The sequence below is a fragment of the Mirounga leonina genome, unplaced genomic scaffold, assembly GCF_011800145.1.
Source record: "Mirounga leonina isolate KUSES-001 unplaced genomic scaffold, KU_Mleo_1.0 Mir_53, whole genome shotgun sequence".
Lineage (NCBI taxonomy): Eukaryota > Metazoa > Chordata > Mammalia > Carnivora > Phocidae > Mirounga > Mirounga leonina.
The window spans coordinates 38,322,257-38,338,886 of NW_023270807.1; the positions used below are offsets into that span (position 1 = coordinate 38,322,257).

At 33.5% G+C, this 16,630-nt stretch overlaps 1 protein-coding gene across 3 annotated transcripts in view; it reads right to left on the reverse strand.

Moving 5' to 3' along the window:
- The window catches only part of PHIP (pleckstrin homology domain interacting protein), a 135,501-nt gene that overhangs the window by 26,796 nt on the left and 92,075 nt on the right, over positions 1-16,630 (reverse strand). For all 3 annotated transcript variants that reach the window (XM_034991212.1, XM_034991209.1, XM_034991211.1), the window contains 8 exons: positions 14,894-15,125; positions 9,555-9,674; positions 7,709-7,816; positions 7,039-7,163; positions 6,826-6,908; positions 3,191-3,302; positions 2,754-2,815; positions 306-461 (listed from right to left, as the gene is read on the reverse strand). In XM_034991212.1, coding sequence (XP_034847103.1) covers positions 306-461; positions 2,754-2,815; positions 3,191-3,302; positions 6,826-6,908; positions 7,039-7,163; positions 7,709-7,816; positions 9,555-9,674; positions 14,894-15,125 — 998 coding nt within the window. The remainder of the gene's footprint in view (positions 1-305; positions 462-2,753; positions 2,816-3,190; positions 3,303-6,825; positions 6,909-7,038; positions 7,164-7,708; positions 7,817-9,554; positions 9,675-14,893; positions 15,126-16,630) is intronic.

Consider the following 16,630-nt stretch of genomic DNA (forward strand, 5'->3'; position numbering starts at 1 on the left):
TCATGTCAGCTTACCTATGTTAAAAGATTTCAAATTGGGTTCTGGAGGATCCAGATTTTTCACAGGTACCCATGGCATTTCTGAGGGCCCTCACTTTAAAATTCAGCTAGAGCAACTCCATTTTTAACTGTTCTAGATACCCAAGTCCTATGTAAGGTCTCATTTAAAAAAAGAAAGAAATTCCACTTAAAAATGTTTGACCACTGACATGATACTGTGAAAAAAAATTTCATTGAATAACATTTTTCCTTTCCTTTGCTTTCTGTCAGTTTTTTCTATATTCCTGTGTTACTATTATTATTTACCCAGTGTCATCAACTGGTTTATTCCTGCAACAATTCTTTCACATTCTTCATCCCTGGGATTGGAACCCCATTCTCCATCAAGAGGTTTATAGATCAATGATCGGCATTCAACGTCAGTTAAAGGAACACTAGTACCTAGTTCTTCAGGAAATACAGCTGAAATACACAGAAAGAAAAGCAGATTTAGTGAAAATATGTGATTTTTGCTAATATTTTAGGTTAGGTTTAGAAAGTAGAGTTGACATCAAAAAAACTAAAGTATAATTCTGTAAAGATTTGATAAGTATATTCCATATTTTCATTAAAGAAATGTTTCAAGGATCAGTAAAATGTTTTTTAAAACATTAGTTTTATAAGTAATTCTCTAGATGAGCATATAATTACTTCTCCAAAATTATATCTGACAACTTGCTCAACTATCAGTTTCAGGTAAAGGACAAAGTATTTCTATAAATGATGCTTAATCTGTAAGTTTTCTGAATCATTTCATGATATAATCTCCATATTTATTTTAATAATACACAAGGTGAAACTGAACTAAAGTGGTGTTTTCCACAAATACTCCAAAGTCTTAACTTTTTTTTAACGTACAACAGAGAGAATTATGAATACTAACAGATGATTCATAGGTTTATTGCTTTTAAATTATGAAGGTATGCTTTCTGCATACATTAGGAGGTGATGGTGACATAAAACCTACAAATCTGCCAAGTAACATTTCCTTTGAAGTAGATTTTATCAGAGAAACACTGGGGAAATACGCTATTTGTATACAAAATTCTTCCTCCTCATACAATGTAATTAAACTCCAGGGATGCACATGTATATGTATCCAGACAGAACAAAAACAACAAAAATCACCCCCTTCACAAACGGATATATTTAGGTAGGAAACAAATAGTATATTAATGCCATTAACTCATTTCAAGAAATACCCTAAGCAATACAACACTGACTCTCATATATAGTAGTCCAATGTGACTACAACCTCAAACTTACAAAAAGAAGAGAAATAATATAAAAAGATAAGCCATGTAACACCATTCCAAGTTGTTCAAGATATTTTATAGTTTTGGGACACCAGGGTGGCTCAGTCGGTTAAGCATCTGCCTTCAGCTTGAGTCACGATCCCAGGATCCTGGGATCGAGTCAAGCATCAGGCTCTGCTTCTCCCTCTGCCGCCACTACCCCTGCTTGTGCGCTCTTTGTCACAAATAAATCTTAATTAAAAAAAAGATATTTTATAGTTTCAAACAGCTCTAATTTAGCAGTGAGATGAAAAATATGTTATCGGTATTACATTTTCAAAGTGATAATTTCCAGGAAGAACTAGTCTTAGATAATATTAATATGTCCTTTTTCTCATTTCTAAGGTTTACCTGATTGGATTTAACTTTTCCAAGTTATCTTTTCTCTTTTTAGAATATAGTACTAGTGAGCAACTCCATTATAAACGATTATTTCTATTATGTCACAAGATCTTTTTCCTTTTTGTTTTTTAAATCTTTATTCTTACCTGACGGGAAAAGTGATGTTATAGAAAAAAAAATACAGAATAATGTAAAAGGTAAAACTGTAGAAGTCCTTATATTCCCATTCTTTATAGGTAATCATTATTAATATTCTGGAATATATACCCTTTTAAATCCTTTTATGCATATGCAATTGTGTGGGCCGTATTTTTTAAAAAATAGAAACAAAAATGGGCACTACAGTCTGTAGGCTTCAGCCACACTGGCCTTTTCTCAGTTCTAGGATGTTGTCTTACTGCCTAAGGCTAACTCCCAAGTCTTAAGGCAATGTATCAGGCCATATGCAAGAAGACAGTTATTAGCAGTAGTAAACTACCTACTCATGGAGGCCCTTACATGTGTCAGGCTCTATAATAAGCACTTTATGCACATGATGTCATTTAATCCTTCCAGAAGCCCTGTAAGGTATTAGAGTTTACAGAATTTCAAAGGTTGAAGTCCTAAAAAAATCTGAAGTTTTGAGTCTTTTAAGGAACTTGCCAAGATGACACAGATAGAGGGCAGTGATAGGGTATGAATCTATGTTGCACTCAAAAGGCTGAACTCTTAATATTATGTTTTATATTTAAGTGTTCTCCTGAAGTTAACAATTAAAAAAAAAAAATCTCTGCTCCCAAGTGCTTACCTTCTAGGAGTGAACAATTAGCAAAACATTTTCGTATTTTGCTGTTAACTAATTTCAGTCTTCCCTGTTAGACTATAAATTCCAAGTGGGCAAAGATTATGTCGATCTTGTTCACTGCTATGCCTTCCCTACCTCCAATCCAAGGTAAATAACAGGTGTGCAATAAATAACTGTTGAATGAATATTTTCTATATGATCTTCACAACAATCCTATGCAGTAGCAAGTCAGCAAATCAGATTCCTTATTTAAGAAATTAATTTTTTAACACAGAAAGCCTAACATACACTTACCGTTATTAGGAATAAGCTCCATATCCCAGGGACTCATCTTTTCTGTGTCTCCATTGTCCCAGCTTAAAGGAAGGAAAATCCCTATGTTAAAAAATCTAAATATTGTGTTAGAAGTTTCATAAAACTACATTATAAAAATAACTGCTTCAAGTGTTTAAAAGAAGTGTCTTTGTCACTTTATTAATAGATGGGGAAAACATTAAAAGTAACTCAAGCTGGGGGTGCCTGGTTGGCTCAGTTGGTTAAATGTCCGACTCTTGATTTCGGCTCAGGTCATGATCTCAAGGTTGTGAGATTGAGCCCTGCGTCAGGCTCCGCACTGGGCCTGGAGCCTGCTTAGGATTCTCTCTCCCCTTCTCCCTCTGCCCTCCCCGTCCCTCCCTAAAAAAAAAAAAGGTAACTCAAGCTGAACTAAAATACAACAAACACTCCCTTACCAAACATTATAGCACTGAAACAAACTATCAGGGTACTCAGGCTGAAGAGGTTCCTGGCTTTCAATTGTTCCAAACCACCAAGCATCATCTATGACTGATCTGAAACGGTCACCTAGACAAGAATAAAAGCCATCTCATTATTCTGAAATGTATTGCTGCTGTTTGTTACTCCTTTCTCCCAAAGTATACCTTTATGATAATTAAACCACCTGTATAATTTCAGAAAACATACAAAAAGTGACCCATACACTCCAAAATAAGTAACTAAAATTGGCAATATTGAGGGAAAAAGTTATTTAATAAACATACCAGTGTGACTTACCAGTTTCCAGTACCATTTCTTATATTTTATTAGGGTCAGGAGAAATTCACTCTTAGGTTAAGCATTTTTACCAATCTAGAATTTTAAATTCACCATTAGGATTATGCCCAAACTCTTCATTCAAATAAAAGCATGGTTTAGATAATTTATGCCCAACAAGTATTTACAGTCTATATTTAATTTCTTGCTTTCTATAGGCAAGTTCCTCCAACAATCAGGACTCTAGCCTAGAAACAATAAAAAGAAAACAACCAACCTGCCTTCCTTCATGTCAATCACCCTGAAGTTATAACACTCATTTATAAACTCACTTTCTTTTCTATAAAAATAAGAAAGTAACAAAAGAAAAACAACTAATCTTTGTAAAATAGCACTGCCTGTGTTCCTTTCCTTACCCGATTGCATTCAGCTACTATCCTCCCACTAAAACTATTTTCCCCAAAGACCCTAATAAACTATCTTCTCAGCTTCCCTCCTTGTCATATGAAAACTGTAAATCACTCTCTTCCTTCTGCCACTCTTTCCTCTTCCTTGGCTTTCACAATATGGAGTGGTTTTTCTCCTGGCAAGCATAGGTTAGGGTCTGAAAGACTTGAGTTCAAATAACTTATCTGTGTGATTTTGAACCAATTAATTATTTTAGAACTCATCTGAATAAGTTTCATTTTCAAGCCCATAAAGAGAAAAGTATTTGTTTATATTCTCATTTTTAACCAAAAAGATTTAAAAGTTTATAGAGACATATAGCATAAAATGAATTAAAAATTTAAAAAACAAGATAAAAAAATTTAATGACAAAATGGGAAGCTGGGAGCCAGGAGTAAGTTAATTAAAGAACACAACTACATGTTGTCGAGTTATATTTAACTTTGAATGGGTATGCATTGGGGCCCAAATTTAGACTCAAGCATTCTAACAGCCAACGTTAAGAGGGAAACATGATCTATTACCAGACAGAGTCTCTAATTGCTCTTCAGATGCATATTAGTGACACTGAACTTAGTGAGAAGCTACCATATAATTAAACAACAGCATTCTTGACACCACCACAACCTTAAACATAAGGATGAGTTTCAAAGAGCCATTTTTTATGATCCTACATACACTAATGACATTATGCTAAAGAGGAAGAACTGGATAATGTATGCGTAACCACAATGAACAATACTATAGAAAGATAACAATGAAAATAAGCAGGGAATAAGTACACCATTCGGAGTAAGCTTTAAACATTTCTAAACATTTTAAATGGCTATCAGTAGGTAGATGTCTATTTCCTCAGAAATAAAAGACCAAGTAGTACTAACTTTAGAAGAAATTATTAATCTATAAATTTAGGGAGGAAAAAAAAGTTATGATTCAGATGAGAGAATTCCAATGTACATCCACCATTTGAAATATCTCTCTGTCTAATGCTTGCCATATTTCTTTACTTAGTTGTTACCAACTCCTTTTTGGAATATTCGTGGATTCTGATTGCTAATAATTGTTCTGCAATTTATTGGCAGATGCATGTCTTTAAAAAAATAAAATTTTTCAGTAACACATGCAAGTACTTTAAAAACCAAGTGTACCAAAGGCTTATAATCAAAACCAAGAAAAACATCTTTAACTCTTGTTAACTATTTCTTCTTGAATTTAGATTTCTAAATGATGGGTACAAAGCTATTTCTTCACTCATCAATTTTAGACATTAAGTATTGACCTCTCTATATAATTGTATGTAATTATGTATGTTTTATTTAATCTATATCATTTTTATTGTAACTATGTAAATATTGTTGCTACAGAGCCAAATAGTACACATTTCCCTTCTATAATTTTGTGTAACTGCTTCACTTTTTTTTTGTGATTGGTTTTCCTCTGGATTTACTATTAAGTCTTCCCACATGCTCTAACAGCTTAAACTATAAAACATTCTTCAACGTAATTTCCAACAAAGTCAGACACATTAGGTAATTCATCAGTTCCATTTTCTTTCTTTCCTGAAGACTTTGCTCTTGGCGGACAACATCTTTTGAACTCGTCATTTTACAGACTTGCTAGACAGATGCTATCCCTGAGACTTCTATTGACTATTACTGGGAATTCATTCTGGCTCTTCCCTATTCTGGATTTCCTGTCTCCTGGAGGGATTCCATGTCTTTCCTTTCCTTGCTTCATTCCCTTATTTGACAGAACACATCTTTCAAAGCTTCCAGAAAAATGGTAATGGTAATGGAATTTATATGGAATGTAAATTCTTTTAGATAACTTCCATGTCTCTAATTTTGTTAACTTGCATTTCTCTAAATCTTCTTTTTAGAGCACACATTTAAATTTCTAAGTTTACCAAGACCAAACAAGATATATCACCATGCCAATGCCTTCCAATGGCATTGGAGGAGAGATGGACTGGCATATCAACTGATGTGCTTTTTCAAACCAAATATGCCATATATGTACCACAGTCCACTCCAAATTGACAAAGAGTGGCCGTGCTTGAAAATTAAAAAAAAAAAAAAAAACTCTAATGAATTGCACATCCATGTGAACAAAAATTATTGCATCTTAAATGCCTGGAAACTTTTAATTATTTTAAAGTTTGAGTACTGATTACAATATTAAGTTTAAAGATTATAACAGATTAAACCAATTAAAGAAAGATGCCAGTTCAGCTTTGGTCCCAGTCCAAATTATTAAACATTTTGAATTGGAAGAGGTCTTTTGCTTCAAGTGTGAAGCACTTTAAATGAAAATTTAATTCAACACATAAAACAGCTAAAGGATTAGCTATAAACAATCTTGTAACAGTTACCAAATCTAAAAGAGAAAATGTTTAGAATTCAGCATCAACGAGATTAAAAGGACAATTGACCCTTGAACAATACAGGTTTGAACTGTGTAGGTCCACTTATACATGGATTTTTTTTTTTTTGATACAGTACAATATTATAAAAGCATTTTTTCTTATGATTTCTTAACATTTTCTTTTCTCTAGCTTACTTTATTGTAAGAATACTTACACAAAACACATGTTAATTGACTGTGTAGGTCATCAGTAAGGCTTCTGGTCAAGAGCAGGCTATTAGGAGTTAACTCTTTGAGGAATTGAAAGTTACACAGATTTTCGACTATGCAGGGGGCTCAGCACTCCTAATCCTTGCACTGTTCAAGGGTCAACTGTATTTTAAATACCTGACACTGTATCTTCTTACTTTGCTATTAACATTCCCACAAATGGCAAGAAGATTTCTCTATCTTTTTTCTGAATCATTAAAAACAGTAAATCACTCATTAGATTAAAAAAAAGTCTTCTAAATAAATTACCCACCTATGTTCCACCGCCTATATTTTGCATCATCAAATTGTTGTCTTAAGACGAGAAAATCTATAACATCAGGCATATCGTGGTATCTAATTACAAAGAGAAACAAACTGATTAGGTCACATACCTAAAAATATCTAAAAGAGGTTAAAATTTATCTGAATCTTGAAAAACAGTGTACAATACTAAGAAACCACCGCCTCTTTCAATAGTCCTTACTTCATGGTAAATGATCCGCCTGTCAGTTTCCCAGTATCAGGATCTAGAAAAGCAAGTTTAAGGCAGCAAAGGGTGGGCAATCCCACTTCATACTTTATGCCAACTATTTTCATCAGTTCTTGTTCCTGAGAAACAGAAAATAAACTGTCTTCACAAAATAAATCACAAAATAAACATAATCAAAACATTTCTCCATTTCAATCTTGACCTAGGTGGTGATTATTCTGTGCATGCAAAAATTTGTTGACCTGTATACTGAAGAAGAATTTGTGCACTTTATAGTTAACAAATTATATCTCAATAAAAACTTTTTAAAAAGGGGAGAAAATTACTGAAATAGAAGTTTTCCAATATAGTTCCAAAGACCTCTACATAATTTTGAACTCTGGCTGATAAATCTAAAAATACTTATTTACAAATATGAAGTTTACCTTAGACGTCAGTGTTAATTTTCACTATAATTACACTTCGTACCCAACTTATAAACTATTGGGAGTACATAAATTCAATCTTGTGTTTCTTTGAAAATTAAATAACTCTTACTCTCCAGGATTGCTTCAATTAAAAAAACGGATCTTCATGAAATAGTTTCTTACCAGTGAAAAGAGTACATTCAATATAGCTTTCTACCTCATCTAAAACTGCACCTTTTAAGTAATAAACACCATACCCGTAGTTCCATTTTATGCCACGGCTGTTTTTTGGGATTGATACTGTAAATCTTATTTTTCCTGGCCATTTCAACATAAGCTTCATGTCCCTGCCGGAAGTAATAAACCTAAAAAGTAAATAAAGTCACAATTTTAAGCCCTGAATGTTTCCTTTAACCCAAGATGTAAGGTATCAGCTAAAACTGCAAAGACAGAATTTAATATCCTTTCAAAAGAAATTCTAATATTTTGATAGTTTTTCCTTCTTTGCCTCAAGTCGTCCTAATTGCCACTTAATCATAAAGTGTTCCAAATAACATTACTTTGGTTATACACTAAGAAGATAAAATGAGCAGTTTTTTTGTTTGTTTACAGTTTTATTTTTGGATTCAAAACAAGCTGACCTATGCTGTAAAACAAAGTAAGTTGTAACTAGGAGTCATGATCAGTTTATTATTCACGTATTTTGGTAGCAAGTGGTTCGTACATATGCAGTAAACTCTGAAATGAAAAATGTATTTTTATATATATTTTATCCTTATAAAGAGAGCAAGGTATATATTTATGCCTTCATTTTATAAAGTTCAGATTTAAATGACACCCGACTACCATCCTGGTATCTACTGGCACTTGACATAGTAGTCTGATACCAAGTATTCTTCCCACTACAAAAAAAATAGTGGAGCTTGTTAAAAAATGTTACTAAAATTTTTTAAAATGCGATTCAGTTCTTAGTAACATTCTGGGATATCCATTATTCTACATACTTTTATTCTATTCATTAATATCACTATTGCTCCAGTTTGAAATTTCATACAAAGGAATAATGCTGAATAATGAGAACTTACCTGTTTAAGCACCAACAATTGAAAAGACAACTTAGGAACATTTTGAAAGAAAATTATTCAATAAGAAGTTAGACACTTTCTAGTTATCTTGAAATATATTAAATTTAATCAAGCATCTTCTTGATGCTCAAAGACCTGTTAGGCTCTATCATTGTACTAAATTATGACAATGTAGAAATGTCCTGCGCTCTTCAAGTCTTAAGTAGGGTGCCTAAATAAATTTTTTCTCAGACTGCTCTTTAGAGTTACCCCTGCATTAAAATGTTTTTGTTTCCTTTTTTTACTGTCAACTGTCACTTGCCACTTTCTATTGCTAATTAGTGTGGTTTGCTAAAGAAGCCCATATCGTACTTCCTAATTTATTACTGCCAATACTAGATACCAGATGACTCTGCTTCGTAACACTTACGCATAAATAGAAGACATGAACACTGGACCAGGAAATTTTGATCTAAGATCTTATATTTTCATTTCAAATTCATAAGTACATAGTCCAAAACGATGACCAATCACATTTTCTTAAAAATGAAATATTTTTGATTCTAATGAATTTTTAAAAAGATCTAAATTATAAGCATTGTATTTAAATGAAAACATGAAATAAAATTAGTTTTATATAAAAATATTTTATATTTTATGTAAAATAAAATGCTGAATTACATATTTCCTTTAACATGTTATGTATTTAAGCCTTAAGCTAAGAAAAATATACTTTTAGAAAGAAAAAGAAAATTGGCAATAGAATCCTCTTATTAAAAAAAACACTAGTTTTAAAAATGCCAATAAAATTTCCATTCTCTTACAATATTTAGTTTTGCTGTTGCAATATTTAAAGTGGCAAGTGGCCTCAAAAAAGATCAGAGCTTTCCTCCTACTTACACCTTTTCCATACACAGCTACAAACATCTAAAATGAGATACTTTATGCAACTGCTATTTTCTACAGTTTCAAGAGCTATTTTAAAAAGCTTAAAGATACTTCAAAGAAACAAAGACTGTTCTTAAAAGTTTAAAAATACCTCATCACCCATCTGTGGCACAAATGGACATCTTCGGGGAATAGTATCTGTAATCCATGTTGAAGGTAACCATTCTTCTAATGTCAAACCATTCTCTGTTAGTTCTCCCACAGCCAATCTCTAAGAGTTTAGAACATTATAAAGTAATATTATCACAAAAGCAATCATCTCTTAATATGTCCTTTAAATACCGATAGGGGTGCCTGGGTGGTGGAGTCGGTTAAGCATCTGACTCTTGGTTTTGGCTCAGGACATGATCTCAGGGTCCTGAGATCGAGGCCCAATGTCAGGCTTCATGCTCAGTGTGGAGTCTGCTTAAGACCCTCTCTCCCTCTGCCCCTCCCCGCTGTGCTTTCTTGCTCTCTCAAACAAATAAATAAGTAAACCTTTAAAAAAATAAAATAACTATAAAGGTAATTAAATAAAAGAGGAAGGAGATCTTTGAACAAAAATATATACGGAGTATCAAAAAACCTTATTTTGGGGCACCTGGGTGGCTCAAGTCAGTTAAGTGTCTGCCTTCAGCTCAGGTCACGATCTCAGGGTCCTGGGATTGAGCCCTGCATTGGGCTCCCTGCTCAGCGGGGAGACTGTATCTCCCTTTCCCTCTCTCTCAAATAAATAAATAAAATCTTTAAAAATTTTTTTAAATTTAAAAAAACTTATTTTTTTATGGCAGCAGTGGCAGTATAGTTATTCAATCTCTCCAAATCACTGCATTAAAAAAGAACTAGATAAACCAAAACCTTAAAGACAACATTCAGAACAAGACTAGGTAAACAAGATATTCCCATAAACCCCAAAGTATAAGCTCTGTGTAATCTCCCTCTCAAAATCCTATCAGTTTTATCAGTATTTGTAACAAACCAAGACATATTCAAGTTTTTCCTTTTTCCTTTTTTAAAATCATGGTCATGGTGTGTTAGTAAGATATAAATAAGATATTTTCATATGGGCTGAGTAGTGGAAAATGCAGAAGGCTAATTGTTTCAGTGGGCTGGGCATTATACTTATACAAAGCCCAGGAGTATTTTCTTCCCTTTTTGAAGTAGCCATTTCACACTTGGCTCATTAGTTTCTAGAAAAAATATTTCTATAAGATTTTTTTTTCAAACAAAATGTCATCAAGCCAGGTCCCTTACCTTTTTTTTTTTTTTTTTTTTAGTGAGCGCTAACCTGATGTGGGGCTTGAACTCATAACCCGGAGATCAAGAGTCACATGCTCTACTGACTGAGCCAGCCAGGTGCCCCCAGGTCCCTTATTTTAACTTCTGTGGCTAAACATAAAAATAGATCTCTGAGAAGAAGCTTTTTTAACTTTGCCCGCAAGTGGCCATTATTGTCTGGATACTACCTTAGATTTAGGAAAAATGGACTTTCTAAGAGCCCTTGAAACCTAATATTATTTGTAAGTAGAGAAACTTCATGCAATTGACTAAAAATGTTTTAGTTCAGTGTTTGTACATTAAGACTTCTAAATTTTATTCTCTTGTATTTTTTTTTAAAAAGAAGGTAGTTATTGTGACTTAACACAAGTTCACTAAAGGAAATAATGTCATAATGGGATATCGGAGAACACTACAGAAGGTACTGCTAACAGCTGTTACTCAATATTCATTTTCCTCTTCTTCCTACTAAACACAACTTGTTTCTCATTCACACATATCAGGAGCACTCTCTCTTTGAAGAGTAAGGGAGGGATAAAGGAGTTTGACATTTACTATACGTGAGATAGGTAGGTCTACTGGAGAATTTTAGTCAAAAGAGTGATAGAATCTGACTTTTAAAAGGATCACTCTGGATGCATCAGAGCAAATTATGGCCCATTGTTCAAGTCCAGCTGCTTCTACTTTTATAAATCAAATTTTTCGGAACACAGCCATATCCATTCATTTATGTATTGTCTATGGCTGCTCTTAGGCTACAACAGCAGGGTAGTGGGCCCCAGCCAAAGTTTGCTGATTCCTACACTTTAGTGAACAGAACCTAGGGTGAAAAGAATGGAAGCAGGAAGATAGATGGAAGACTACTGCAGTAATACAACCAAGAGCTTATGGTGGCTCACAGGAGTGCGACAGCAAAAGTGGCAAAAAAACACTCAAGTGCTGAATATATTTAGAAGACAGAGCCACAGAAATCCCAATGGACTGGATGCAGAATATGAGAGAAAAACAAGGATAACACCACAGTTTTGGTGTAAACAACTAAAAGAATTGTCAGTGTCCTAAGAAGAGGAGGGCTGGAGAAGGGCAGAGGGGAAAACTTAGAAAATAAATTTTGTATGTATTATTTTGAGAGATTAAGTCAGGGGATATTTGAAAAGTTAATTTATCCAGTTACTGAGCACCACTGTTACATGATAGAGTTAGAGCCACAGATTTTCAGTTTCATACATTGAGGTTTTGAGTTAAAGTGTGTTTGAAAAAGGTTTCCTCTGACTTAATAAAAAAAGGTAGGAAAAGTCTGAAAATTGTTAATTCCAGCCTCAATATGGGCTATTAATTGCACCAAATATTTCTTCCTGTAAGGAAAATATCTATTATCAACCGAAATAGCTAACAATTCTTAAATGAAACCAGGTAAATTAGGTATTAAATAGGAATGATCATATTTATAACTGTAAGACTATGGTATGGCACAAACAAGAATCAGTATGATGATATATCTTATTCCCCAATAATTCTTGGGAAACCTAGAATTTTTGGTTTAAGTAGAGTTCTATCACACGGTACTTAAAACCACTTAGGATAAAATGCATTGAAGATTCCTCAAAATTTCAGCCTCATAATTTGAATTTTTTTTTAAATTTTGGAGATACAGGTAATTGATTCCTTTCTATCCATGGAAATTCTTCTAGGTCCACCTCATATTTTACTTATTCTGGAAGTCTTAACTGAAACTCTAAGATGTCCTTATTTGATTTCTGAATAACCAACCATCTTTAAAATTAATCTGGCAATTAAACATATTAGATAATGTGATACTCTATTTTTATCTTGGGGGATTCAAGCAACTTGTTAGTCACACATTGTTTTGAGAGTAAGCACTATGTCTTACAGTTCTTTTTATCCATTGTACTGCTTTATAAACTATAAGCACTCAATAATAAATTTACTGATCTGGTTTCCAGAGTTCCTAACAGCATAATGGACATATATCAGACAGATCTGAGATAACTTTACTGCATCTCTGGAGAATTTTTTTTTTTTGAGAGAGAAAGTGGGGGTGGGAGTGGATCTTAAGCAGGCTCCACGCCCGCCCAGAGACTGACTCGGGACTCAATTTCATGACCCTGAGATCATGACCTGAGCTGAAATCAAGAGTTGGATACTTAACCAGACTGAACCACCTATGTGCCCCAGGAGAATTCTACTTTTAAATAAGCATTTTTTTTTTTTTTTAAGATTTTATTTATTTGAGAGAGAGAGTGAGCACGAGAGGGGGGAGCGGGAGAGGGAGAAGCAGACTCCCCGCTGAGCAGGGAGCCCGATGCGGGACTCGATCCCGGGACTCCAGGATCATGACCTGAGCTGAAGGCAGTCGCCCAACCAACTGAGCCACCAGGCACCCTAAATAAGCATTTTTCTGTTATCTGCCTTACTACTATTTTTTGCTTAATTTGAATACAATTAGTCAGATGGAAAATATCTTCATCTTTTCATACATGCAGTAAATATTAATTACTTAGTGATCTCTCAGTTACTTTCCAGCTGTACAACTCTATGCATAAGGGAAATATTGTGTTTATTTGGGACAAGGGAACTAAGGAATGAGAACAATTCTATCTACTGTTAAATCCACTGGTAGACTAACACCAAACCATGTGTACGAAAACCAAATTAAAGGGAATAGTCTGTAATATTCTTACACTTCATGATATTTAAAGTTTGTCCCACATAAATTTAGTGGCACACAAATCCTATTGTAATACTTCAAGCAAAATAGTGAAATTAAAATATGCCAAACAGTAACAGTGGATCCAAATGTGGCACTGCATGAAGAAGCCCAAGGTGTTAGTTTGTGCACAAGTATCAAATCAAGAGAAATTAGGTGAAGTAAACTGCACTCTTGGGACCAAAAAATTATGTTCTCACAGGGACTTAAAACACTGTAAACCTCAAAAGTTCATCAAAACTGTCTTGAGATAAGAAAAAAAAAAATTAGCCAGATACAGGGCTAAATCCTTTTTCTTTAACCCATCTGCGTACCACATAAATAATGGGTTAACCTCCTTTTATCATCACTGACAACACAGGAGAGAAAAATGTGAGCATATGTGTGATACTCTCTTTGGTAAATCTTTCCCAGACAAAAGCAAAAGAGGTAACAAGAATAGTAGGCTGTGGAATCCAAATTAAAGTAATTCCTAATTATAAAGCTGAAACAAATAAGAGCTCAATGGAAGCAGATTAAATAAACACTTAAAGCAGATGTATTCTTAAATTTTTCAAGGCTCTCTGGAGATAAGACCTTCTTGACCTTCTTAGTCTCCCTAGCATTTAATTCTACATTTGACAACTTATATTTAATTCTAAAAATGAAAGAGGTTAAAAAAAAATCTTCCTTGTGTTTATTTAACCAAATATTCTTTCCATTTATAGTCTTTTAGGAAATAGAAAACATGTCCCTTGTATTTCATTTACTTTAGAATAAAAGTGAAATAACTCATTTTTTAAAAGAATCCCATTTCCATTAGAGGTGACAAATCTTATTTCCGTAACATTTATTTCTTACATTCTCTGATCTGTCTCAAATTATCCACAGACTAAAGATGAAGTAATCAAACCAATACTACTACTGACCTAAGGACCATCTAATTATGGCTCACATGCTCTGTAAATTAATGAAAGCTTGTTAACAGTAGTGTCCTACTTTAGATTCGTAATTGTCTAGTGTCCACTATGACAAGTTCTGCCATTATTATTCCAGGTGATGTACTCTTTGCTTTCTGGTTATTTCAGCAATAACAATTAATAAGGACGGTTAAAAAGTAAAAGCAATTAAAAGATGAGTAATACTATATTTTGTAATGTTGTTTTTTATATACACAAATGAATAAATCCCACCAGATTACCAAAAAAACCCTGCTCAAATTATAAGATTAAATGCTCAATATTTAGAATATGATAATTCTGTAAGTAAAATACTTTCACGTGCTAAACATCGAAAACTTGAGTAAATTAATTGTTATAGTATATTCTACTACTGTGTACTTCTGAGTTTTTTCAAATACTACTGGTATGCTAGTACACCTCAACATTGTTTATGTTCATCAACAGCACTTTTAAAAGGAGTGCTTTTGTTTTCACAGAAAACAATTTATATTAAAACAAATCAACCTTTTGTTTTCTTTCTTTGGGCTTCTTTTTCTTTGGTGATATTTGTCCATCTTTTTCTTCATTTACTTTTTTCCTTTCTTTTTTAATCTGTTTCTGCTTCTGTTTTTCAGATTCTTCTTCTTCATCTGAACTGCTTTCTGCTTTCTTGGTTTTATGCTTAGGAATTTTCTTTGGTGGCTGCAGATTAATTCCTGCATCTGCTGTCCAGTCAGAATAGTCACTAGAGTAGTCACTAGAAGGCAAAAAGGGATTTAAAAAATATATATACCAGATATACTGTAAGACTTTGTTTTATAAAAATGTAAAGAGAGATCACAATAAAGAATATGCACAAAATAAACTAAAAATATTTCCGTTTTTCAACTCATCACCTTCTAAACGGTTTCTTAAATTCTGTAGGCTTAAATATCTCAAAGAAGTTTTCTAAGATAAATAAGCATACAGCTTTAATTGAAACAATGAATTTAAGTGCCTTGTAATATTTTAACAAAAATATTAATTTCTGAGCACTGCATATGTTCAAAATATCGTGGGACATAAAAAAATAAGGAGCAGAGGGTCACTTTCCTCAATTCCAGGAACAGTACAAAGATAGTCTGGAATACTACAAGAGATATCAATATTGAGGAAGAGACATGGGGATTACTTTTTTGAGAGGAGGTGGGAGCTCTGGACTAGGGGAACGCCAGTGGTAGAGCACTGCTGCCTTCATGATAGCTGGATATTAAATGGGGTTGGGGTGGGGACTGTCAGAAGTGTTCTGGTCCAGTAGGAAGACTGCTTGCAAAATAAATACTTTATTCAGTATCTACATATACGTTAGGTACATTTTATGCTTCAGAGAATGACACGATTCTGAAAAATAAAGGCCTTTGTGTTTTATTTATCACTGCCAATCATGTTTGCTTTTCTTTTCAGTTACTTTCAAAAGACCTAGTTTTAGTGAACTGATGTTGTTGCAAAATAATCCAGTTATGTTATCTTCTGTTCTAATTTTAGTACATGAGAATATTACTTGATTCTGTACAATTTTAAAATGTAAATATAAATGCTTTAAAAAAATCTAAGTTATACTATGTTAAAATCAATAATTAGTGATGTATGACCTTACTCCTCTATAAAGATAAACACTGAAAGGACAGATTTTTCTGGAGTTTTATTCTACTACCACCACCTCATACCCCTGTCCTGAATGTCCTTAGTAGGTATCTACGAATATCTCCCCAAGAATAATCATCACAGGTAACAATCAAATAATTAAGGTGCTTTCCAGTATGATTTCATGACTTCATTTTAACTTGCAAATGATTTTAAAGAATTTAAGAAATATTTTTAGACATTACACTGGATGCATGGGAATGCATCCACAGAGCAAACAGCTATCCAAGAATAAGCTGTCCTCAACTTATGAGCATTTATTTATACTAACTCCAGCCATGGTCACGATAAATGGCACCTGCTAAATACTCCCAGCTGCTACTCTCTGGAGTACTCAGCACTTACAGAAAATCTTCTGATGCTAGCATAGATCTAACTTCAAACTGCAGAACCCATCTTCTTTACAATTGCCCCTCATCTGGTGAAACCACTAATGCTCTTTCCTACAAGAACCTCTGTGTTGTCTCATGGTTTGAGATACTCTACTTCCATTACTGAGACAAAAAGGAGTTTTTCTTTCACTGCCCTGTTTCAAATATAAAAAAACTACCAGCACAACTATGCGTATGTGCATATCAT